We start from the raw sequence: 26358 nt of genomic DNA, 5'->3' as shown, positions 1-26358 counted from the left end.
GAAGATATCTATGCCTGGTTTACATCGTATGAGATAGCATTAAGAATGAATGGTGTGCCTGAACAGCATTGGGGGGCGGGCCTGTGGAAACATTTTGAGGCTTCTGGGAGGAGTGCTCTAGAGCCCTTAGAATTAGCAGGTGCCATGACCTATCCCAATATGAAGGAGGCCCTATGTCTCAGGTATGGACTTACTCCAGAGCAGTATAGACTGCAGTTTAGAAATTCCAAGAAGAAAGAGTCTGAGACTTGGATGGAGTGTGTGAATCTGTACTCGCGGGCACTGGAAGGTTGGATGAAGGGCAGCAAGGTAACTGATTATAAGGGGTTGTTACATTTAATTAGTTGGGAACACTTGAGTAGTCTATGTGTTCCAGAGCTGCGCCAGCATCTTTTAGATAGCAAGTTGACGGACCCCATTGAGCTTGTAAGGAGGCGGACCGCTGGACCAGTACCAGGGTCCACAGAGGAATTGTGGGTACCATTGCCAAAGGTGGGCAGGGTCCCGAGCAGATGAGTGGGGGGGACAAGGGTAACCAAAAGGAGTTCTCACAAGGGCCCCAAAATAGTTCCCAGGGTAACCAGTCCCAGCCCCCCAAGTCAAAACCCAAACCAACCTGGCCCCCTAAGGGCAGGTCGGATAACAAGGGTCCCATTAAGTGTTATCACTGTCAGGAATTGGGTCACAAGTCTCCTGTGTGTCCCAAGAAATCCCAGGCACCCACTGGTGCTCCAACACCGGGTATAGCTAGTGTAGCTTTTCGGGGGGGATTTAATTTCTAGTGATTTGGAGGGTTTAGCAGTTATGTCCCTTGTCTCTTTAGGAGACACAGAGATGGTCCAGGAAACCCCTGTCCCTGATAACACTAAGAAGTACAGGCAGTGGGTGACCATCAATGGGAGGAGGGTGGAGGCTCTCAGGGACACTGGAGCCAGTGTGACTACGGTCAGGTGTCAGTGGGTCCCTGAGGAGCTGATCATTCCAGACGTACTTCACCCAGTAGTGTCAGCTGACAACTCTGTGCGCCTTTGCAAGGTTGCACATGTTCCCTTTGAGTGGGGGGGGGGTCTCAGGTCCTCTCAAAGTTGTTGTGAGTCCATCCATGCCAGTATACTGTCTGCTAGGTAATGACCTGGAGAGTTCCCCGTGGAAGGAGGTGGAACGCCAGGCTCATTTGGAGATGTTGGGTTTGCCTGAGTGGGTCTGTGTGACCACCCGGTCCATGGCAGCAAGACAGGGTTGTGAAGCAGACCTGGAGCCTGAAACAGTGGCCCAGGTCCCTGCCAGAAAGAGGAAGGGCAAGGGGCGTGGTGCGTCCACCCCCGCTGTTCCCACGGTCCAGGAAGGAGCAGAACCTACAGGGGATGCCCTGGAGCCTACAGGGGAACAGGTCGCTGAGCTGGGAGACATACCTGAGCTGACCCATTGGCAGCAAGAGGGTGGTCCCTCCAGAGAGGAGTTCTGCCGTGCGCAGAAGACATGCCCTACTCTTGAAGGTCTGCGGCACCAGGCTGCAGACCAGGCAGCAGGTGCTGATCCGAAGAACTTTTTTCTCTACTGGGAGAATGACTTGTTGTACAGTGAGCCTAGGTTTGCTGAGCCCAGTGGATCACGTACCCTGGTGGTACCCGCAGGGTTCAGAGACTTCCTAATGGGTCTGGCTCACGACGTGCCGCTTGCAGGACATCTCGGGCAGGACAAGACCCGACAAAGGCTTGCCACCCACTTTTACTGGCCCGGGATGAAGACGGACGTCGCTTCCTTTTGTAAATCATGCCAGACTTGCCAGGCAAGTGGCAAGGCTGGAGGAAAATGCAAAGGCCCTCTCCAGCCTTTTCCGGTAGTGAGCACACCTTTCGAGCGGGTGGGAATAGATATTGTGGGGCCACTGGACCCCAGGACCGCCTTAGGCAACAGGTTCATCCTGGTCCTGGTGGATCATGCCACCCGGGAACCCGGAGGCTATCCCTCTCAGGACAACCACAGCCCCGGTGGTGGGCCGTGCGTTGATGGGGATCTTTTCCCGTGTGGGTTTCCCCAAAGAGGTGGTATCTGACCGGGGTACCAACTTCATCTCCAGGTATATGAAGTCTCTGTGGGAGGAGTGTGGGGTAACTTATAAGTTCACCACTCCTTACCACCCTCAAGGAAATGGGTTGGTTGAAAGGTTCAACCGGACCCTGAAAGGCATGATCATGGGGCTGACAGAGCCCATGAGATGGAAGTGGGACGTCTTTTTGCCATGCCTATTATTTGCCTATAGGGAGGTACCACAAAAGTCTCTAGGGTTCAGTCCCTTTGAGCTTTTGTACGGGCACCCTGTTAGAGGACCTCTCAGTCTGGTGAAGGGGGGTTGGGAGAAATCCCCGGGGAAAACCCCTCAGGATGTGTTCAGCTATGTGCTGGCCATCCGCAACCAGACACAGCGCTTCCGGGCCCTCGCTCAGGCGAACCTGGAAGCCAGCCAGGATGAGATGAAGAGGTGGTATGACCAGCATACCACTCTGATGGAATTTCAACCTGGGCAGATGGTGTGGGTGATGGCGCCAGTGGAGCCTTGCTCGCTCCAGGACAAGTGGACTGGGCCATATGAGGTGGTGGAGCGCAAGAGTGAGGTGACCTACCTGGTCAACTTGCAATCTCCCAGGAACCCCATGAGGGTCCTACACGTGAACCACCTCAAACCCCATTTTGAGAGGTCTGAAATAACAATGCTACTGGCTACAGATGCAGTGATGGAGGAGGATAGCGATCCTCTTCCTGACCTCCTGGCAGCTAAGGAGCAAGATGGGTCAGTGGATGGAGTGGTCCTCTCGCCCACCCTGACCCCAGAACAGCAGAGGGACTGTCGCCATGTGCTGGGTCAGTTTGCATCTCTGTTCTCCCTGACCCCCGGTATCACCAACTGGTGTGTCCATGACGTGGACACGGGAGATAGCATGCCTGTGAAACAGAAGTTTTACCGGGTGGCTGACAAGGTCAGGGCCAGCATCAAGAAGGAGGTTTCTAAGATGTTGGAGCTAGGGGTGATTGAGCCCTCCAGCAGCCCCTGGGCTAGCCCAGTGGTACTTGTACCGAAAGCTGCTGCGCCAGGTGCCACTCCAGAACTTAGGTTTTGTGTGGACTACCGTGGGCTCAATGCGGTCACGAAGACTGACGCACACCCCATCCCCAGAGCTGATGAGCCCGTGGATCGGTTGGGAGCTGCCAACTACCTCAGTACGTTTGACTTAACTTCTGGGTACTGGCAGATTGCCTTAACTGATGGGGCCAAGGAGAGGTCTGCGTTTTCAACTCCAGAGGGGCACTTCCAGTTCTGTGTCATGCCCTTTGGGTTGAAGAACGCCCCTGCCACATTCCAGAGACTGGTCAACCAGGTACTGTCCGGGCTGGAGCAATTCAGCGCCGCATATCTGGATGACATTGCTGTGTTCAGCTCCACTTGGGAAGAACACTTGCAACACCTCTGCGCAGTGTTGAAGGCTCTGCATAGTGCAGGCCTCACTATCAAGGCCAGTAAGTGCCAGATAGGGCAGGGTTCGGTGGTGTATTTGGGACACCAGGTAGGAAGCGGCCAGGTGGCGCCCCTACAAGCCAAGATAGATACCATCCGGGCTTGGGAACCCCCCAAAACCCAGACAGCGGTGAGAGCCTTCTTAGGACTCACCGGGTACTATCGCCGTTTTGTCAAGGGGTATGGCACCATTGTTGCTCCCTTGACAGAACTAACTTCCAAGAAGTTACCGAAGAAAGTGATTTGGACCAGTGCCTGCCAAGAAGCTTTTGAGGCCCTGAAGGAGGCCATGTGTACAGCACCTGTACTCAAGGCGCCTGACTTCTCCAAGGAGTTCATAGTGCAGACAGACGCTTCTGAGCATGGAGTGGGAGCGGTGCTCTCACAACTAAATGATGAGGACTTGGACCAACCTGTAGCTTTCATTAGTAGGAGGCTACTTCCCAGGGAACAGAGGTGGAGTGCGATTGAAAGGGAAGCTTTTGCTGTGGTCTGGGCGCTGAAGAAGCTGAGGCCCTACTTGTTTGGGACTCACTTCCGGGTTCAGACGGACCACAGGCCCCTCAGATGGTTGATGCAGATGAGGGGTGAGAATCCTAAGCTGTTGAGGTGGTCCATTTCCCTACAGGGGATGGACTTTACGGTGGAACACCGCCCCGGTACAGAACACCCCAACGCTGATGGTCTGTCCAGGTTTTTCCGCCTTAGCGATGAGAACTCCCAAGAGGGTGGGTAGTTCTCCCCACTTTCAGCTGGAGGGGACACGTGTTAGAGCTGGCATCTTTGGCGTGGCTACCCCTGACTTTTTGCCTCTACCTCCTGTATTTTTGATGCTATGCTGGATTTCGATTTTGCTGGTTTAGATGCTTTGGGCACTTTGCCACTGCTGATCAGTGTCAAAGTGCAAGTGCTCCCTTGGTAAATTGTTGTATTGATTGGTTATCCATGATTGGTATATTTGTTTCACCTGTTAGCCCCTAGTAAAGTGCACTGCGTGTGCCAGGGCTGGTGATTCAAATGCTACTAGTGGGCTGCAGCACTGATTGTGCCACCCACAGGAGTAGCGCTAAAATGATGTCTTAGGCCTGCTTGCAGTGCCTATGTGCAGTCCAGGACTGCCATGTCGACCTGGCCAGTGCACCCACTGACCAGGCCTTATCCTTCCCTTTCTGTACATGTAAGGCATCCCTATGGTGGCCCTAGGTACCCCCCTGGGCTGGGTGCAGTGTATCTGAAAGGTAGGGCATGTACTGAGGTGTGTAACATGCCCTGGTAGTGAATTACAGCCATTTTCGTTTTTCACTGCTGAGAGGCTATCTTGCCCATAGGATAGAATGGGGAAGGCTGTTTACATGCCTATCTTCCCATAAGGGCAAGATAGAAAATCCAAGTTTGGTATCTCTGTGTTCAGAATTTAATTATACATCTTTTTAGCAAGATGGTTTTTAAATTCACTGTGTGAGAATAGCACTTTTTAGAAAGTAGCTATTCTCCTGTTTAACCTTCCTGTGTGCCTGTGTGCTGGTTGGCTGAAGGGTGTCATGTGATGGGCCAGGTGGCTCCAGGAGCCTGGATGAGTCAGCAGCAGGGTGAATAGGGAGATCTGCTTTAGATGGGTGGGAGGAGTAGTCCCTGGGTTTGAATAGGGCTGTCCCTGCCAAACAAAGCTGGCTCCACCCCCTGCTGGCCAGGCTGAGGACTCTGCCTCTGCTGGCACAAAGAAGGCTCCACCTCCTGCTGAGCGTCTAACGACCCTGCCCCTCACTCTGAAAGGAACCAGGTGCTCCAGAGCAGAGCACACCCAGGAACCGGTTTGAGCAGGGGAATCCCCCCACTGGAACAAAGAGAGACAAAGACTTGGAGGGGTATAAGAAGAGGACCCCAGACACCTAAAACTTTAGATCACTTTGGAACTAAGAAGAAACCTCTGCCAAGGAGAAAGCTGAAAAGGACTGAAGAGGAGAAGACTGCCTGCTTGCTGTTTTGCTTTGCTGCCAAGGAGAGGGGAAGGACTCTGCTGTGTCCCCTTCTTTTGATTCTGATCTCCAAGGGCCTGAGAAGAGCTGGCTCCCTGTTAAGAAGTCCCAGGAACAAAAGGACTTCACCACCAGCTCCCCTGGAACTCTGCTGAGAGAGTTCTGACCTGCCTTGGAGTGCTTGCCCAGTCTTGGGGCCTCAGGAGGTCGTTTTGCTGTGTTTGGGAGCTGGGAAGCAGAAGCGTGAAAAAGAAACAACTGGTACCCAACGCATCATCCGATTGTGTGTCGCAAGAACGAGAGTGCGTAGAAAATTTCATCGCGGCACCACCGCAACACGCAGGGTCCCCGCATCGCCGAGTGCGTCGAGCATTGTCCCGAAGCGTGAAGATTCCTGGCATTGCGAGGGTCGTCGCAGAACCAGTTTGCGAACCGCACCACTGCCGGTGCGTGAAAGTCTCCAGTCGCTGCGTGCGTCGACGCAGAGTCCCGTTCCGTGGCGCATCGAGAGTTGCGGCGCCGGAAGGCAACGCTGCACCACGCATCGCACCACATCGAAGAGTGTCGCATCGAACCTGTGCGTGAAGCTTCCCCCTAAGAAACCTACGCAACGAAGGCCAAAGTCATCGCATCCTCCCATTACAGATCGGAGCCGGCGCATCCACCTCTGCTGCGTGAAGCAGGGCTGCTGCAAAGCCTCCCCAGGATCTCAGGAGTATCGCATCGCCTTTGCAAGCTTCCTTGTTATAGCTTTTGGGAACCTTATCGCAACTACAGGTACTGTTGGGCACGAAAGTGTCGCATTTTGTGCATTGAGAGTCGCATTGTGCAGGACACTGACTTTTACATCCTGGAGTACTTTCTGCAAACTCTGAACTATCTTTAAAGTAACCTTTTTGAATTATATGTTGGTTTGTCTGTAGTATTTGGTCTTGTGAAGTTTTTAGTAAAGATACCTTATTTTTCTAAAACTGGTGTGGAGTAAATCTGTGGTGTTTTCACTGTGTTACTGTGAGTGTTGGCACAAATACTTTACACATTGCCTTTGATAGCCTAGACTGCTCAGGCCAAGCTACCTAGAGGGTGAGCAGGGGTTATCTTAACAGTGTATCCCCCTTTCCCTGACTAGAAGCAAGGGTCCCTACTTGGACAGTCGTACCTATCCTGCCAACTAGAGACCCCCAGATCTAACATCCATGATGACAGTGAATCATTTTCCATAGAGGAATACATGAAAGTGTTCACAGTTCCACACCACAGCCAACTCTTCTTCTCTGGCTGAGAGTAGGCACGTTCTCTTTCAGACAGCCTTCGACTGGCATAGGCCACAATGTGCCTCTGAGCATTCGAATGGCCATTATGATGAGGAAGAGGGGTCCCTAGTCCTACCGGCCTCACATCAAACATTATCGGTGTGTAACTTGGAGTCAAAGTAGGCCATTTCAGTTACATTTCAATTGCATGTTTAATGTCTCTGTAACTCTGGTCACATTCTGGAGCCAAGGGTATAATTTGCTTTGTCAAGTCTCTCAATGGGGCACTCACTGTAGCAAAGTTGCAAATGTATCTTGAGCAATAACTGGCCAATTTTAGAAAGGGTCGCAGCATGGGAACATCCTGAAGGAGAGCGACAAGTGGATGACAGTGCTTGCACCTTGTCTGGGTCTGGAGTCATTCCCCCATCAGAGAATATGTGCCAAAAAAGTTTGTTTGGTTTTGTGAAACTCACACTTTGCAGCTTTTAGGGTGAGACCTGCATCAGCAACTAACTGTCACACTTGGGTAAGAGCTTTGTTTGTTGTGTTCTTTCTGTGTTCTCTCAAAAATCAGTATGTCATCAATGTAATTGAAAGCGTGTGCAACAGGGTGGATTTCTCAGCGAATAAATTCTGAAATATTTTAGCAGCCAAAGATACTCTCAAATTAAGTCTCTTATATCGGTACAAACAAACATGAGTCAAAAAGGTAGTACTGTGCCTTCAGTTCTCCTTCAACTTGAGTTGATGGTATGCTGTATTCAGTTCAAGTCAGGAAAACACTTTGCCTCCATTCATTTGCATGATCATGTCCACTATATGAGACCAGGGTGTCTCTCCCTCACAATGGCTTTGTTTGCCTGGCGCAAATCAATGAAAATGAGGACCGCTCTGCTACTGTTCTTTTTTGGCACTACTACAATGGACAAAACCCATGACATTGGACTGTGGAGCGGTCAATGATGTAATGTTTTAAGAGTGCTTCCACCTCTTTCTCTACAGCTTCTTGTAGATCAAAAGCAACTCTACCGTGCGGCTGAAAAACAGGGTGAATATCTTCATTGATATGAAGCTGTACTTCTTCAGTTTTTCCAGGCCATGGATCAACAACAGAAATCAGCTTGTGATCTCAGATTGAGCACAGAGGTTGTAGCTGAGGAATGCCAACCCCATTTCAGCAGCTGTGGCAAAACTGAGCAAACAGGTACTCAATGAAGTTCCGTGTAGAACATGAATGTTGATTCGCACTGATACCTTTTTGTGTCACATTGTTGCTGTGAACCACATTTCCACTGCAATAATATTAATTGACGCATCACTGTCTATGAGGAAGGTTATTGGGTGATCGTTCACTTTCAATGTGATTTTTGGACAGTGTCCAAATGAAGTTTGTCACTTTGGTGATATTTCCTTCAACTGTGATCTTCTTTACAGACAGCTAACCACACAAGTGCATGCTGTCCTGTAGTAGATATCATCAGCGCACGGCCGTCTTCTTTGCTAGCACTTGATAGTGACACCAAAGAACATCTGTACAATTAGCTTGACGAAAATGGATTTTGCCTGGTTTCTACTTGTTGTAGCTGATGTTGCTTTTTCTTTTTAGAGGCATGGCAAGAATGCTTTTGGAATGTTCTTGCATCTGTCTTCTCTTGCAGTTTTGAGACACTTGATTTTTCTTTAGCTCAGCACACAGTTATGAAATGGTTCTCTTTCCTACAGCATTTGCAGACTTGTCCTATGGCTGGAAATTTGCCTTCAAGGGGAAATCAAATTCCACATTGAAAGCATAGCCATGTTTTCTTTGAAGAAGTCAACTTACATGTATCTTGTTTATGTTTATGTTTGCTTTTCATGGTCAATGCCGATTGCTTGTGTGCCTTTTCTGCTTTGATGTCAGCAGCTTGTCGGTCTGCTCTTTCTTCTGCTTTCGCAGTCATCACCATGTTCTCTAGACTGTGTTTCTGTCAGCATGCGCCTGCTAAACTAATCTGAAAGGCATCCATCAATGACTCAAAGCCACATGGCTTCTCCGTTGGAAAAGTCACAGAACTTGCAATGTTTAATAAGTGCTTCAAGTCAACAAACTTGTCCAATGCTTCACGAACTTGTTGTCGTGCTTGGTTGAAGATATACCTTTCATATTCAACATTCCGCATTAAATTGAACTTGGCTTCTAATGCTTCTTTTACCTTTATAGAATAATTTTACATCAGTCTGTGAGATATTTTTGAACACTTTTTTTTCAGAGTTTTATATAGCACTAACTTGACCCAAAGGTATTGGGTATCAGAACGCTTTACATGAGCACCACTTGCTTACACAAGGGAACGTTCATTTTTGTTAGGCAAGTTGAGATTAAGTGATTTGTCCAAAATCATTGCCAAAGACTCGAACCCGGTTTCCCTAATTTAAGATCGACCACCCTAGCTGCTAGGCTACATTCATTCCATTACCTGCAAGGTTTTTCAAATATTTGATTGTCTTCTTCCTGTAGCGCATCTATGAAGTCATCAAATGTTTCGATCTACGCAGCCCACCTGGCACCAATGTTCTGTTTCTTAGAAGTGACAAAAGGCGATTGTGGCTTCAGGAGCAAAGCTGCAGTGTATTTCATGCTCCCTTCTGCCGCAATTGAGAGTACATGCTGCTCAGATGGCTTTCATCATGCAGGGTGACACCAACAACTTCTGCAAGCACTAGCCTTTTGCTTGAACCTAGATTGCACAATGCTTCAGTCGGCCTTGATAGTGAGGAAGTTGTCTGTTTCTTGTACCTTGTTGTCGATGTTATTTAATTTTTCTCCGTCTGAATAATTTTTCTGCATTTGGGGCATGGTGCAGTATCTCTGTAGACTACCTCATCAGCGGTTTTGGCGTGGATTTTGAATATGCTCCTCTTCAGTGTCTTTGATTTCTTCTGCAGCCATGTATGTCTTCTCAGGCACATATCCCCTACTCATCACCAGTTGTAGCTTCTTCCCCAGCTCAGGGGAAAGCAGATAAATTACGCCACACAGGAACTGCGGTCAAGCATTACTTTATTCTTCAGCATACACTCATACACTGAGCACTCTATCATACTTCCCATTGACCACATCCTAACACCTCCTTGCATATTACGTACTTCCTGTTCAGCGTCCACCCAGAGCCACAAGGGTCCTAGTGAACATAACATCTACATGCTACAACGATCAGTTTCTGAGTAGGGTATTTGGGATTTTCATGTGTATCGGGAGACTTTGCTTGTGATGCATGCTAAAGTGCTCTCACCTCTACTGGGGTTAACTCTAGACAGAATAGGTGAGATGTGGTTTAAAGTTCTTCTGCAAGTGGCTACTTTGAAAGAAGATGTATGCTGTGAGTAGGAAGTTCTCAAGCACCAATCTAGACAGACAACAATACTTTATTGCCAACATAACATACTGATTAGGAATAATTAAAAAGTTTGATTTCATGGAGGTTTCTAAGTTGAAATTGTGCTAAATGGGTCACTATGTTGATATGTCCTTGAAAGTTAAGGTTCTTGTTCAAAATGAAGTTTCCCCTGTTCGTCAACAGCAAAACTGAATAGCAAATATAAAATGCTGAATTTATTTTCACTATCAAGTACTGCAATTTCTATTAATTGAAAGTTGTATGCATTCACATAATGGTATAGTGTGTGGCTTCCACATAGCAGAGCTTAAAATATACTCTAATTCCCTTTCAAATATTCCTTAAGTCATAGTTAATATCAACATTTTCGTGCTGATGGTTTCAGGCGTGTCTAATTGATGGAAACTTTCAATCCCTCTCTTTGGATAATATAAAAGATAAATTGTGTCAGGCAAAGAGGTATCCGCATGCACAGAATGTGTACTTTCAATAAAAGTACCACCAGAAACCTACCAGCAGGCAAGTGTAGTCATTATGAGTTAATGTGTTTATTACTTACAAAGAACTATGTGAAGGTGAAACAAATAATTAAGAAGCATGATAATGCAGCTTCATATCATGTTATTTATTGTTTTGAATTTAATTTTTCAAGAATAGCACTATGCAGTGGTAAAGATTTTTTTCCAATGACGGCAACATGTTTAATTACTTATTAACACTTTGGGCCCGATTACAATTTTGTACGGACCTGAGTCCATCCCACATCGTTTGGGAACTAGGACCGAACGACCTCCTGTCGCCAGTCTGATCCCAGCAATTTAGATGCGACTGAACACTGTTTGGTCACATCCTGTTATTTCCAATGCAAGCATGCATTCCTTCTGGAATGCATGCTCGCATTGTAAAGAGCTGAGGTGCAGTTCATCCCTCAAGGTGCTTGCCACCGGGTGCAGGGATCAACAGGGGAACACCATGGGTGCCCCCTAGGCAGCCATCTGGAGGCCTTTCACCCATGGGGTGCCCCCAAATATGGATTCCCACAAACATTCTCTGTCGGGAAACTGCTATCGTAATCCCTCGGGCGGAAAGAGACGCCAAAGTGATTACTGGCCCCCGAATGGCAGACTGACTCTCTCAGCCCATTGAAAGTCACTCGGAAAGCCAATTGGGATTCTTTTCCAACTGACCACATCATATTTGTTCGGTCAGAAAGGAATCCGAATGGGACATTTCTATGCAGTCTGGTCAGCTGGGAAGGAATCCGAACTGGACATTTCTATGTGGTCAGAACGGCTCCGAACGATGGTCAGCGCTGTTTCCAACCTCATCAAAATCACCCCGAAATAGTAATATCAATATAACATCTTGGTCATAAAATTTAAATTTAAAAATCAACCCACAAGACTACGAATATTTTCAAAGAAACTATTTCAAATATGGAGAGGTTCTTCTTATTCTCCCCTATTCACATTGTTTAAATTACTATTCAGCATCTGTACGAGGGACAATCTTCCACTGGAATGGTACTAAGAAGATTGTGTAAAAGTCCAACAGTTATATTTCTGAAACCGACACATGCTTCATACAATTAATTAATTTGAGAAGATTCTGCAGCATATTTATCAGAAGAAATGCATCCCTCATTTAGGGTAGACATATACGTTATTCCTGTAGGATTACTTACCTTGTGCTGCAAACTTTAATTCTTTGGCATCTGTGACAGTGGTCCTTTTTTCAGACTGCTTCTTCTCAGCTCTACGGTGGCTTCGTCTTTTCTTTGTTTCTCCCCAAAGATTTGACCCACCGTGCATGCTTGGAATGTTCAAAATAGCAATTCCTTCTAAAGAAATGTTGTTCAGATCCATTTGAATCCCATCACACTAAATAAAGACAGGTGAAATATGAAACAGTGGTTAATGATAAACTGATTCACGATAATGAGCGTTTTCTGCATCTGTCTTTTAAATTGTTTATGTAAACATGTTAAAATGGAGTTAAATTACAGACTATTGCGTAAATCATTTGATTTATAACAAAATACCCCAAGGACATTCGCTAAACAAAACTGACACCGTTTTTAATGAAAGATCTGAGGAGATTGGTTCAGATATTAAAGAATCTACATGAAAGTCTCAGGCAGGACGGTAGTGACAATGCTAACTAACAATAGACCTACACGAAATCCCTTTGACGAATAATTGATAACAATATTAATAAAAGGTTTAGTGAATGCTCCTCTGACACCAATATAAATGGAATTTTGGCAGTATGTTACTTTATTAAAAAATTCACAACCAATTTACGAAGAGAATGAGTTGCAGTTCTAGATTTATTTTCATAAGGAAATAATGTTTAAGCGGCCTCAAACCTTATTAAAATAAGCTTTAAAAATACTTATTTTTTCTTCTTTTAGGGCCAGATGTACGAGTCTTTCATTTAGCGACTCGCAATTTGCGACACATTGCGTGTCGCAAATTGCGACGCGCTAAATGAAATATACAACAGTGTGTTTACACTGTTTTGCAATTCCCAATGGGGTTGCAAATTGTGAGGCTCATTAATATTAATGAGCTTCTCGCAATTTGTGAGCCCATTGTGAATGCCAGCCCTCGCAGGGCTGGTGGCCTGCTGGGCTCAGCAGACCACCATGTCTGGGACTGCTTTTTAATAAAGCAGCTTTTTTTTTTAAATGCAGCCCGTTTTCTTTAAAGGACGGGTCTTACATCTGGTCCTTAATCTCAATATATTAAATGAGAGAAAATAATCTTAAATTCAATTCTCAATTAGGTAACCAGCATCGCCATTTTGTAGAGAGCGGAGGGGTTCCATTTATCCTAAATTATATGAATATGTAGCATTCATATGCAATCTTCATTGAACTGCAATTTTTCCTCATCAAACTCTTTATGAAATTAGAGTGGATTTTACTTTCCCAGGACTCCCTTGCAGTTAAAAAACGTATTTCACTCCTCTTTCTGACTTGGGTACAATACCATTACCCATTATTTTGAACATTTTTTTTTACTATATTATATTTTCGCAGCATCACAGATACATGACTATGACAATTTAAGGGCCTAAGGGAGAGGGACAAATAATAATGTGATGAGAATGACCCATGCATGAGGATTATCCCACTGGGAGCAAGCAGGTTTATCTATAGTGAAGGACCTCTTCCAGGAGGAGCAACACTTGTCATTTCAAGCCCTAAATGACACACTCCAAACCAAGGGGTCAGTGGATGACAATGAACTGGGTATGGAGCTCCTCCAGTCTTTTTACACCATTGGCAAAAGATGCTGGCTGACCAACTGGCTAACTAAAGCTCTTTCAGGTCCCACACAAACCTCGACCCAGCCCACCCAATTTGCCTGAGAGGTGAATGAATGTATTCCCCTCCTTGTCAGGGAAAGAAAGAGAGCCCTAGAGTACACCAAGCTCACTTCCCAGAATGCTAGACTGAAAAGAATGAATCCAATTCCACATATTTCATAGGGCTTACATTTCTCCACCATGTGTTCACAGACTTTTCCTGACATCCACAGCTTCTTGTGCCTGCTGTGGGCCTGATGCTTCATACTTTTGGCACGCTTTCTAGAATTGCCCTCAGTTAAGTCCTGTATGGTCCAAGGTAACACGGAGGCTGATGCAGGTCATAGGCCTCCTCTGCATTGATTCATGGACCCTGAGGCCCTAGGTATTTACAAGAGACTGAAAAGTGCCAAAGTAGCTGCTCGCTTTGTTGACCTAACCCTGATAAGCAAAAAGAGCCATTACTATGAGATGGAAAACCACATGACCCCACTCCCTCCCCCTCTAGCCAACCTTGGCCAAAACAGAAAACACTGCTCTTCATAGGGAGGAAGCTAGGAGAATGATGCACACTTTGGTACCCCCTACATGAGACTCCCTATTATTGCCCACGCTGGCAACCCACTGAACTCCATATGCCACTTTGGCCCTCTCCCAGGTGACACTATGGAATCAGCTGTAACCTTGTCCCAGATTTCCTCTGTCCCTTCAATCGTCAAACCCACATGCTCTTTGTCTTCAGTATTTTTATCCAACTTGTTTTGACCCTAGGTCACTCTTCCCTGTTCTCTAGCTAAGGATGCTCTTAACTAAGTTTCACTTGGGGTGCCCCTGGCATTCAAATTCAACCTATCCCCGCCAGAGGAGATAAAACATTGCTTCCGCTTGGCTGATCCTACTTGAACCCTAAATTAATCACAAATATTCTGGCAGAATACTCGATTGACACAATAATAATCCCTCATACATGATCTATGTAATGTATTTGCTGTTTGCTTGCTGCATATGATGTATAATCATGAACAAATATTTGCACTGAATTTGCTGTTATTTACTAGGAAAATGGCACTAAAAGTGATTAAAAAAAATACAGTAATGAAAAATAACCCAACTTTGTATAATGAAGCCTACCACATACTACTCAACACAATCATTATTCAATCTGCACAGAGCTAAAGCTCATGTATCACAAGCCAATGGTATGATTCCAGAAATTTCACAAATTGGGACCATATGAGCAACAGCTAGGCAATGCTTTTAATTCAGCAAAGGGCTAGTGCCAATGTGGATGATTCCATACCTCTTTTTCAGAGGGGTGTGGGAGACAGAACAACTTTGTATGATGGCGGTAGAACTGAATACTGCCTAGGGTTTAAGGTTTGCCAAAGTTGCTAGAGAGCAAGGGCCATATCTATGAACACATTTTCCCATAGACACAGAATGGGTAAAAACCTTTGATACATCTGGCCTCAAGTTACTTAGATTTGTGCAAATTCAGTTGAAAGCACAGCGATGGGGGAGTGAGTGGGTAACACTGAAAAAGTACAGGGCATTATCTGAGGAGTATAGGTTGTCAGAGCTAATGTGAGAGGGCAGATCATAATCATACTGTTGAATAAGAGTGGTGTGGTACAGCAGACCACAGTATTCAACATGAGGTCTATATGCCAAAATATATAGGTCATGTAAATGTGGGATGTCACATTGTACATTTTGCTTTGGTACCATAGACACTCAATTGTGTTATAGGCTGTGGGACTGCTCTCGGTGGATTTCCAACCAGCAGAAAGCATTCATGAGAACTAGGGAGGCTACACAGATTTTGCTTTGCAGAAGATCAAAGAAGTATGAGAGACACTGAGAGCATGGCAGAGGTCCTGATTCAGGAAACTGGCATTTGGTTTAAGACAGAGACAGGTAACTTGTTTGGGACAATTTCTTTGCTAGATTTTGTAAAAGAAGAAGGGGCAATAAGTACAGTGATGGCAGTAGTGGAGTGTATTTTTGTAAATTTCTTAATGATTTTAGCAAATCAGGCCAAGTCCATCAGTCAATTCAAACTGTCCAAAGACAAGAAGGAGACATAAACTTACAAATGATTGTCTTGTCACATGATCTAAGTATGGTATGACAAGCATAGAATTGCCTTGCCTTGCCTTTCCAGTAATGTGCGTAAGAAGAATGTGTGAGTGATTTGCGCACAGAGATTGCAGCAAGATATCACCAAAGGAAAAGGCAATGATGGAAGAAGCCATATTAATCCCCAGTACAGTATTCCTGGGAGAAGGAGAAAATAAGTTTGACAAGTGCACAGACTGGCAAAGAGTTATGAAGCTTGAGCAAATTCAAACAGAGCCAGGTTGTTGTGTAGAGCAAGGATGAGTAAGGGAAAGGATCTGCGTTTCTAGCAATGGAAGAAATCAAATGACAGCTGTGCATTAAGCGAAGATAAAGAGAGACAATTGAAATGCAAACTGGTTGTACTTGAACTATAATTTGAGCAGTTAAAGACAATTTTCCATCCTTTGTTATTGAACTCAATGCAGCCATAGCGTTTGATAAATGCTTAAATCCCTTATTTAATATATTGCCAAATAATCTGGCTAAAACTGTTTGAACAATATTTGAAATATAGACTAAAATTCAGCAATGACGCAATTCGTACCAGGAAAGTTAGCTGATTTCAATATATTAATTATGATTAAAATGCCCTTTGCTTTTTTTCTTGTGACAAAAATCTCCATTGCATAGGTTTATTATGGAAGGTGAATATTTTTTTTAAAGTTAGCAATTTTTTCCTTCAAAGCAGCACCATCTTTTTCATAGAATTTCAAGCAATGTTTCCTGAATGCTGCATTGAAATTTATAAAAGAACCTGCGGTTTAATTCTATATTCTAGAAGGATGTCTGGGTCTTCCCACATTTTCAACATACCTGCTTGTTCTGACGTAAACAAAATCAACTTTTCTTTCAGGCAAGTCCCTCTAATGTTACTGGGGTTTCATAACATTCTGTCAGCCTTCATGCTTACATGTATTATGGAATATTAGTACTATTATTTTAGGTTTCCTGACCAAGATAACTTTATCTTGCAAATACATCTTCTCTTCTGAAGAAATACATATACATTTCATCTTAGAAAATGAATGAGGGCGTCTCAAAGAGTGTTTAAGCCGATTATGAGCCCTCATTATTATGTAAACATTGACAAATCTCATCACTAATACTATTTATTATGATCTGATCCATGAGAATCAATGAATTTGTGAACTAAGAAGGACTAAGGGCCTCATGTAGGTAGCATACCAGTTACCACTTCTTAAATACCGAACGTTACCGAATCGGTATTTAAGAAGTGGTAACTCGTATGTAGGTAATGAGTCGGTAATTTTTACCGATTCGTTACAATTCGGTAATTACCGAATCGGTATTTACCGATTCGGTAATGAGGCATACCTTCCCATTGAGGGGAAGGTATGCCTCATTACCGAATCGGTAAATACCGATTCGGTAATGGTGGAGAACATGCAAGGGTGGCAGGGTGTCACATTGACACCCTGTTGCACCCCTGATTCGGCCATGTGTGCACATGTGGCACACATACATGCCCTAAGGGCATGTATGTCTGCCACATTGCACACTGCTAAGCGCTGAAAAATGCTTATACACATACATTAATTATTTACCACCAACTATTAGTTGGTGGTAAATACCGACTCCTAAACACACCCACACACTCCCCCTACATCTCATTTTTGGATTCGGAATTTACCGAATCGGTATAATTACCGAATCGGAAAAATTACCGATTCGGTAACATTACCGATTCGGTAATTTCCCGATTCGGTAATTTTACCGATTCGGTAAATTCCGAATCCAAAAATTGTCCCCCTACATACCAATAGCCAAAATACCGGTCGGTAACGGTATAATTACCGAAAATCGGCCGTTACCGACCGGTATTTGGCGACCTACATGAGGCCCTAAGTGTATTAAGTTCAATAGATCTGTCTATTGAAGCATGATCTGAAATGGAGATTCAAAATATGTAAATTGCAATTCAAAGCAACTAGAATGAGGAGCAGAGTAAAATAAATGCTCTGTCTGAAGGATGCAATATCCCAAAAATATTGGGGAAGTAAGGGTCCTTCATCAATTGCTTCAAATGTAATTACATTTGTTATACATTGTAACACTGGGAAGGGGTAGGAAAATGATCTAAAAAGCAAGAATAACTTTAACATCACCTGATAATGATTTAATAAAAAAAGAGATCATCCTCTAGTTACTAAAATATTTAATTGTGGTAAAATTCGCGGCATGCATATTGGCAGTAAATATATTAATCCCCCTAACACAAAAAATGAATACATAAATACACACTCATTGTTAGTATTTTTTTATTCACACATTTAAACCATACTTACATCAAAATAGTGACACCCCTCTTTTTGGAATAAGTGCTAGAGAAATGTTTTACACAGCTTTTCTTAAACACATAGTTCATGTATGCCTGGGTTCTTTTCAGAGGAGAATTTTAAGATTTTGACATTAATTCTATGTACCAAAGCAAATACCAAATCTAAATAGCTGGGAGACTCTGTATAAATAGTAGGGAAACAGTGATAGACATGACCAAATTACCAAAGTAATAAAATAAGGAAACAATAGTAGCAATCAACACATTGCGATTTCCAAAACTATTGATGCCATACATGAGAAATCTTATCAAAGACAATATACTGATAACAACTATAACAGGCATATAAGACACAACCCCAAGATGTAAGTATAACAAGAGGGACTCATGGGGAATGTAACATAAGACAATAAGTCAACGTCACCTGGAGCACAAGCATACTTGTTCATTGAATATATAATGAAACACAACAAAGATATTGCAATAACACAAAGGGCTGTATTATGACTAGGGCGGTTCATATGACCTTGAAAGTTGCGGTGGTAGTTTGTGGACTGCCATACTGGTGGTCGACCCACCATATTACAACTTGGGCAGTTGGACTGCCACAGGACAGCTGCAACTGCTATGGATCTGTGTACCTGTGGCAGTTGCACACACAGCAGTCAGAGGCAGCAATATCCTGGTGGTGCTGCTGCGGCACCACCAAATATATTACAATTTGCCTTAATGCCTTCATTGCCATGGTGATGAGCTTGCGATGAAAATGGCAGTGAGGAAACAGAGGGTACACTTAGAGGGCCCACTGTTGCTTCTGGGCCTGGGAATACATGCAGGAGGCACAACTGTATTTGTGCATCCCTTGTCCTTGCACAGAAAGAAATGTACAACATTGTCCAATTCCTTCTGTGCAGGAATGGGCTGCGGTGCTCTCATGGCAGTGCATGTCTAGGGCACAACTATGTACCTTAGATAGGCACCGCCGTGGGCCTGCCACAGCAGGACCACCCTCAAAGGATTAACTCATAATCCGTCAGGCGGTCTGACTATGGGTTTGGCGGTCTTTCAGCAGGGCACTAGCGTGGCAGCCTTCTGCAACTTCGCTAAACTTTTAATAACGGCCAAAGACATCAAAGCACTCATTATTAAAACTTGTTTAATTGAAAGTCTATGATTTGAAATGTATGTTTCTTGAGGGAAGTATGACAAATGCAAGTTCACTTGTGAGATGAAAATGTATAAGTTACCAGGTAGTCTTTATCTGTGAAATCAAAAGGCAAATGCTGTAAATAAATCACACTGAGCAAAAGGTGCACAAGAGATCAATAAGAAGACTTGAAACATATGCACATGGACAGAAGGAACTAGGATGATACCATCATTTCTAACGTTAATTGGGATTTAACCATAGGAAAATTGCACAGACACAAACATCCTACACATCATTTGTAAATAAAACCTATGGAAAAAAGTAAATCAAAGTGGGTGAACAGACCTCTCTCTCAATTCTCTGAGACAGAGTACATCTGGGTGCTTAACTGTCTATTGACAGTGACCATTCATCCTCAAATGTAAGATGTAACGGTCCTGTTAGAAGGTCAATTGATTTCTTATCTCTAGGCAATAGGAGGCTTTTCGTCATCCAAAGATCCAATTCTGCTTTTAGGTCCCTGGTAGATGTGTGGTACATTATTTGGGGTTCACAAGGAGTGTATTGTCAATGCCAATGCATCCTTTGGATCCTGTCATACATCTACTTAATTAATCCATAGTATTAAAGGTGGCCAGGCAAATATTATTTCATACCTAAACCTGTTCATGAATTATTGTGTACCACTATCCCAAATAAACCATATTCTAATTCCCAATCATGTTCTCAGTCAGGGAGATAGTGAGCCTTCTTACAATTTTGCTTTTCCCCTTTCCCAATGACCAGCATTGCCAAAAGCATTTTTTTAATGGTTTCAGCACCCATGACATAATCCATCGATTATAACATAGATGGCGTGTGGTCTTCTATAATATAGCAATTGCCATTAACAAAGTTTTGGTGAGTGCCATCAAATGGCCCATAAAAGAACACTGAATATGATACAACATTCAGATTCTTAAATCTTAAAGTCAGTTTTTGATAATCAATTTGTTTCATTTTCAGAGCACTGAATGTCTCTTTCTGCTTAACTCTTTGATGCAATTCACAAAACAGTGACTGTACCTTTTCAAAGGGTCTACGTCAGTTACACGCTTAAATAAGCCTACGTTTTCCACAAACCGTGATGTAAGAGTACTTCCCAACTAATAAGTGCAGAGTCTTGGCAGGTACAATGCACAAGTTCTATAAATACATGTGGGTTAAACCCCTATTACTTGTAGCACAGAGCAGATCTGCACAACTGAAAAGTGTGTAAATAATTTAGCAGAAGCTAAACAAATAAAAAGTCAAAACAAAGCATTATACAAATCGCACAATATATTTCTAAAACTAGATAACATTTTATAAGATAAATGACACAAACTAGAGGTGTTCAGCAAAAATATTAAAAAATATTGTGGGACAAGAATATCAATGTAATAATATTATGATGTCAAGAATATTGTGGACAACAATATTGTAGGTAAGAATATAGGTGTTGTAAGTGTGTTTTAATATTATAATGTGACAGAAAAATACCATTGTATATAATAACATTGTATAATGCTATGTTTTTGTTTCAATTGTTTTTGCTATGTTTCTGTTTAAATGAGTTCACATTTTCAGTAGCAGGATGTGTGGATTATGGGGGAATAGGGAGTGAAGTGTTTTTATTATATGAAAATTGTGTTTTGAAAATGTATGTAGTTTGGGATTTCATTGGTTTAAAAAGTATTTTTAATTTCATTTTAAATGTTAATATTATTTCATATTTTTGGTCAGGGGTAATTGTTTTTTTTCTTAGTAAAATTGTGTGGAGAGTTTTTAATATTGTTTGCTATTTAACTAATTGAATTTGTTTGTGGTAAAAAATGTTTTAGGATTCAATCTTTTTATATATTAATAAAAAATGATAAGGTATTCATGTGTTTGGTTTTAAAATGTTATACCTTTTATAATCATTTTTGAATTTGTTTAATATTTAATGATAATTGTGATTTAAAAAACTATTTATGTTTTGTATTGCATTACAATTAATTCAGTTATATTTTTAAATATTTTACTACTTTAAATATATGTTTTACATTACAGTGGGAGTAACAAATCAAACTGTATCAAACTCTGATTTATTTCTCAATGACACTTAGATTAGAGGTAAAAATGTAATCTATTTCCCAAAGTAGTCCAGTTTGAAGTGGAAATAATAAATCTACTCCATTAAATTCTGATGTTTTCCCCAATGCAGCCTAGTATGGAGTTGGAATAGTAAGTATATTCTCCTCAAAATCAAATGCTTTCCTCAGTGTGAGTTAGATTGATGTGAGAATAGCTAATTTACCCCTCACCTTCAAAGTCCAATAGCTATAGTAAATAGTAAAATATTTTTGATTGGTTGCATTATATATAATTTAATTTAGGTTGGAGTTGAATTATTGTATTTACTGCTTTATAAGTTGAGCATTTTATTCAGTGTACTTAATGTTAACTAGGTAGGCGTAATGTTTCTTGTAGGTTTTGACTTCTTATGTTGTAGTTTGATAGGTGAAAGTAGTTTTTGTATGCACACAGTAAATTTTTACTAACATGAATTCTTTTTACATTTTAGGCTGTGATGTCAAAATCCATATACAATTCTGCATTTACTCAGTTGTTTGTACATTATATTTTCATTTTATCGTCAATTGTGATCATTTTATAATTAATTGTTATGCATTTGCATTATTTGACAACATCAATATTTCTAACACCAATGGCTTATACCTATATTTACACTTTTTCAATATATATGGTAATAATTTCTATTTTTATCATATATATATTTTTTATAATAGAACTTTATTCAGTTATACTACATTATTTGCACATACATAATTTATTGTACACATTATATATGTAGATGCACTTTAAATATTTTGAAAAAGTACTGTAAGTTATGCTTATTTTTATAGTCCTTTTACAAATATTTTTTTTATTTTATGCACTTTTTTCATATTTTCTCACATTTATGTTTTTTATTGCAATAGTTTTGAATCACCCAAAAAATCCAAAGAAGTAGCATGCATTTATTTTCTATAATTTTCGATGCGGTTTAGTCTTTTTTATTTTTGTTCAGTGACTATTTATGTTACAGATTTATCTATTTGGTAAGTTTATATTCTTTGTGTTAAATGATATTGATATGATATTTTTCATTCCCTTGTTTTTTTTGTTTTCCAGGTGCGTTTCTTTACTTTTTCTTATTTTTAGGTTTAAGGTGGATTCCATTGATTGTTATCAGTTGTTTTAATTCGTTTTTTTAACTTTAATATTTTTGCATTATTTTGGGGCATTTTTGTAATATATTTATGGATTATTTTTGGATTATTATGGAGCTCCACCTCTTCAGCTCCAAAATATTAATTAACATTTTTGTTTATTATTTAAAGGTTGAGATATCTTATTGTATTGTGCTGTATTATATGTTGTTTCTTGTTATTGATGTTTTAATGATATTTGTACTTTATACAGTGCTTTGACGATTTGGCATGTTTGTATATTATTAATGTATGTATTAAATTTTACTCCAGCATTTTTTGGATATTCAATTTTGTTGGACAATTTTATATTTTATTATTAATTTCGTATTGAATATTAAAAATATTACAATATTCATAGATAATACAAATATTTCTATGATTGTAATGTGTTGTGTGGTTTTGGTGGGTATTTTTAGATTCTTGCTATGGAGTCTAGGTATGCTAGGCCCTGGATATTGCCAAAGAGCTGCACTTTACAGAGTAACATATCATGCATTTCCTTATTTTGCTTCGAGACTTATGCCCTGATTGCGAATTTGGCAGTCCTACAGTGGATGGTGCAACACGCCATTCTCTGCAGGACTGCCAAAGCCGTGGTGCTGCACCTGCCAGATTAGTAGTTGAATCTAGGCCTGGGCGGTAAATTTCGTTCCACTCGTGGAATTTGCGATATTTTGACATTTTCGCGTTCCGCGGAGAGCGCGAAAATGTCAAAACTTTCACAACCTGCTGCGAAATCTTGTTCGCGGTTTAAAAATGCGTTCTCGCGCGCGCGGTCGCGACTTACCGGGTCCTCTGTGTTCGCCGATGAGGTTTCCTATCCGTTCGCGCACGCCACAAGATGTTGGATTGTTGGTAGCCGGTCGCGTTATCCCGCGAGAGTTTGCGATCCTGAACACGTCATTGCGATTGCGAACAGGAAATAAGCATCGCGAGCAAGATGGCCGTGCCCATTAGCGACTGCATGGGCAAGTTGGAGATATATTTCCCCGCGAGCACGCAAAAACACATCGCGAACGGGCAGGAAAAGCAATCTCCGCATCTTCGCGAAAGTTCCGCTCGCGGAGATTTTGCGCAATTTCGCAATAATTTGCGAAAGTCAATTTCGCAAATTCCGCCCACCCCTAGTCAAATCATGTTCTGGCAGATGGTGCTGTGGCTGTCTGACAGTGGCGGTCTGTCAGGCTCATAGAAGAGCCTAGCATACAAACAGCTGCTGTGAGTGTGCTGATTGCACCTTCCTGTACAGTGTGGCATGCATGCCACACCATGCATGAACTGGGGGTGCAAATCCAGGGGGGCACTACGTGTGCCCCTGAATGCACTCATTGGTCCCAGAGGCAGCAGGATGCCTTATTAGGGCCCCTTTAGTTGCCTCACTGCCACCCTTTTCAGGGTGGGCTCACCGCCATGGAAAGAGTGGTGATTTAGCAACTCAGAATATGCCCGGTGGTGCTGCTGCAGCACTGCCAGCATATTCGTGCCTCAGCCCGCTACTGCCACGCCACGGGATCCTGGATCCCAGTGATGGCAGCGGTCCTGTGGTGGTCCAACAGCCACACTCCGAATGCGGCGCCTGGTGCCGCAGTGTGGCGGTGGTTGGAAAGCCACTGTGAGTGCGCTGGTCCTACGGACAGCCATACTCGTAATCAGACCCTTTATGTTTTCGTTGGTTTAGTGATTGTGTCATGCTTAGTTTTGGTAGCTTTGTCTCATTTGTAAAATTTGTTACGGTGTAGGCTGGCTTTGTTCTAGCATTTCTTAGAAGGAATTGTGCCACCCTTCACTGCATTGTTTGATTTTGCCAGGAGTTCCATGGTACGGTCATAAACATTCTATCATAGTAATATGATATTAGGGTTGGCATCCTTGTCCAGAATGGTGCAGTCTGCCAACTCAAGTATGAATAATTTTTTATTGGTATGGTGATTCTATTAATAGGTTGTAAAGTTATGCTTCTTCGATTACAGAGACAGAGGCTAAGGCAATGACGGGCAGATTTACAAGAACTGAAACATCTCTGCATATTAGCAGTGTTGCATCAGTTATTTTGCGTCACACAAAAAAACCCTTGCGCCACCATAGATGCATTGCATTTACAATTCGACACACTGTGGCGCAAGAATTGACAGTTGCATGAAGCATCTATTGGCATAAAGGCAACGCATTGCTGAAGTTGTGTCGCACGCATGACGCAACTCCAGCAATGCTTTGGAATGCCTATTTCAACCATGCTGCGTCACTCCTTACAGCTGCTTCAAGCAGGCATAAGGTTTTAACGCAGAGGCGTCGTAAAAGTGACTCCGTGAAATCTTGTAGATTTCACTGTGTCACTTTTATGAGGCTTTCTTGCTTTTGAACGCCCACCCTGCATACATTATACCTGATGCAGGTATAATGTGACGCAGGGCTTTACAACATAAAGCATCTCCATAGTGCGTCACATTGTAAATGTGTCACAATGCGGTGCATTGTTTGCGATGCCGCTACATCACAAAAGTGATGCAACGGCACCCTAAAAGTTTTGCAAGGGGCTTGTAAATCTGCCCCTGAGGGGCAGAGTTACAAGAACTGACACATCTCTGCATATTAGCAGAGATGCGTCAGTGGTTTTGTGTCACACACAAAAACACTTTCACCACCATAGATGCATCGCATGTACAATGCTGCGCACCATGGCGAAAGGATTGACAGATGTGTGATGCATCTATTGGCATAAAGGCAACGCATTGCTGGAGTCGTATCAAGGACGACGTAACTCCAGCAATGCTTGGGAATGCCTATTTCAATCATGCTGCAGCACTCCTTATGCCTGCTTCAAGCAGGCGTAAGGTTTTGATGCATCAGCGTCGTAAAAGTGACTCCGTGAAATCTTGTAGATTACACTACGTCACTTTTACGAGGCTTTCTTGCTTTGGAACGCCCACCCTGCCTACATTATATCCTACGCAGGTATTATGTGACGCATCGCCACAGGTGCATCACGATGTAAATGTGTCACAACGTGGCGCATTGTTTATGATTACGCTGCGTCACAAAAGTGGCACAACGGTGGTGTAAAAGTGTTGAACGGGCTTGTAAATCTGCCCTTGAGTTTTTTTATTTCATGGGTAAATTCGGCATTTGTGGAGTGTTCAACACCTAATGACGATTTTTTCATGTGTCTCCAGATACTTTGATTAGAGTGGTAGTGCCTTGAATTGCTGTATGTGGTTATATTTTTAGATAGTATATGTCATTGCTTGAGATCAAAAAAATGTTTGAGGGTTGTAATTATTGGTTTTGTATTTTTATTCATTCATTAGTTATTGGTATGTTTCACTTTGTTTATTTATTGAGTAAAATGCTTAGATCAAGGGGTAGATTTGTGTGACTGCTGGAGGGGATGGTTTGAATGTGCTGCCCATCAACTATCTGTTCCTGTGAGTAAGTTTGTCATTTAAAAGCAAACTGTCATTTTTGTGTTTCAAGATTATGTTTTCAGGAAAAGTATAACATCAAATCTTTTTTAAGTAGCTGATCGTTCTCTGGTTGCTCTTCTAGTTCTGACTATCGGACCTTGTCCTCTTTGCAGGTTTATCTCCAAACATTTTGCCTTCTTCCTCCTATTTCTTCTGACCTGTTTTTCTTGGCAAGCACCTGGGGCTACTGCAGTGCTTAATTTGTAAAATAGTAAGTGCAAGGTCCCTGACCAGGAGGCCACTGCAGTTTACACCACTCATCACCCCTGTCATTGCTGCCAAAACAACTACTAACTAGGCCTGGGCTAAAATTCCGTTCCGCTCGTGGAAATTGCGATAATTTGACATTTTCGTGTTCCGCGGAGAGCGCAAAAATGTTAAAATTTCTGCAATCCGCACTTTACCAGAAATTTTTTGCTTGCTCGCGCTGTAAAATAATACATTCTCACGTGCACGCGATCGCCTTACCTGAATCCCTGCGTTCGCCGACAAGTTTTCACGATCTGGTTGCGTTCTCCACGAGATGTTGGATTGTTGGTAGCCATTTGCGCTGTCTCGCGACAGTTCGCGCTGTAATGATCGCGGATGTTCTACAGGAGCGTCCGGAGCTTTGG

The 26358-nt window shown here is 42.7% G+C and overlaps 1 protein-coding gene across 2 annotated transcripts in view; it reads right to left on the bottom strand.

Annotated features, from left to right (window-relative positions):
* DGKB (diacylglycerol kinase beta) overlaps positions 1 to 26358 on the bottom strand; it is a 1940047-nt gene that overhangs the window by 415737 nt on the left and 1497952 nt on the right. For both annotated transcript variants that reach the window (XM_085630814.1, XM_085630813.1), the window contains one exon: positions 11808 to 12003. In XM_085630814.1, coding sequence (XP_085486940.1) covers positions 11808 to 12003 — 196 coding nt within the window. The remainder of the gene's footprint in view (positions 1 to 11807; positions 12004 to 26358) is intronic.

Source organism: Triturus cristatus, chromosome 10, assembly GCF_964204655.1.
Source record: "Triturus cristatus chromosome 10, aTriCri1.1, whole genome shotgun sequence".
Taxonomy (NCBI): domain Eukaryota; kingdom Metazoa; phylum Chordata; class Amphibia; order Caudata; family Salamandridae; genus Triturus; species Triturus cristatus.
The sequence above is the reverse complement of the archived record's forward strand: the minus strand, read 5'-3'. Positions and strand labels throughout refer to the sequence as shown.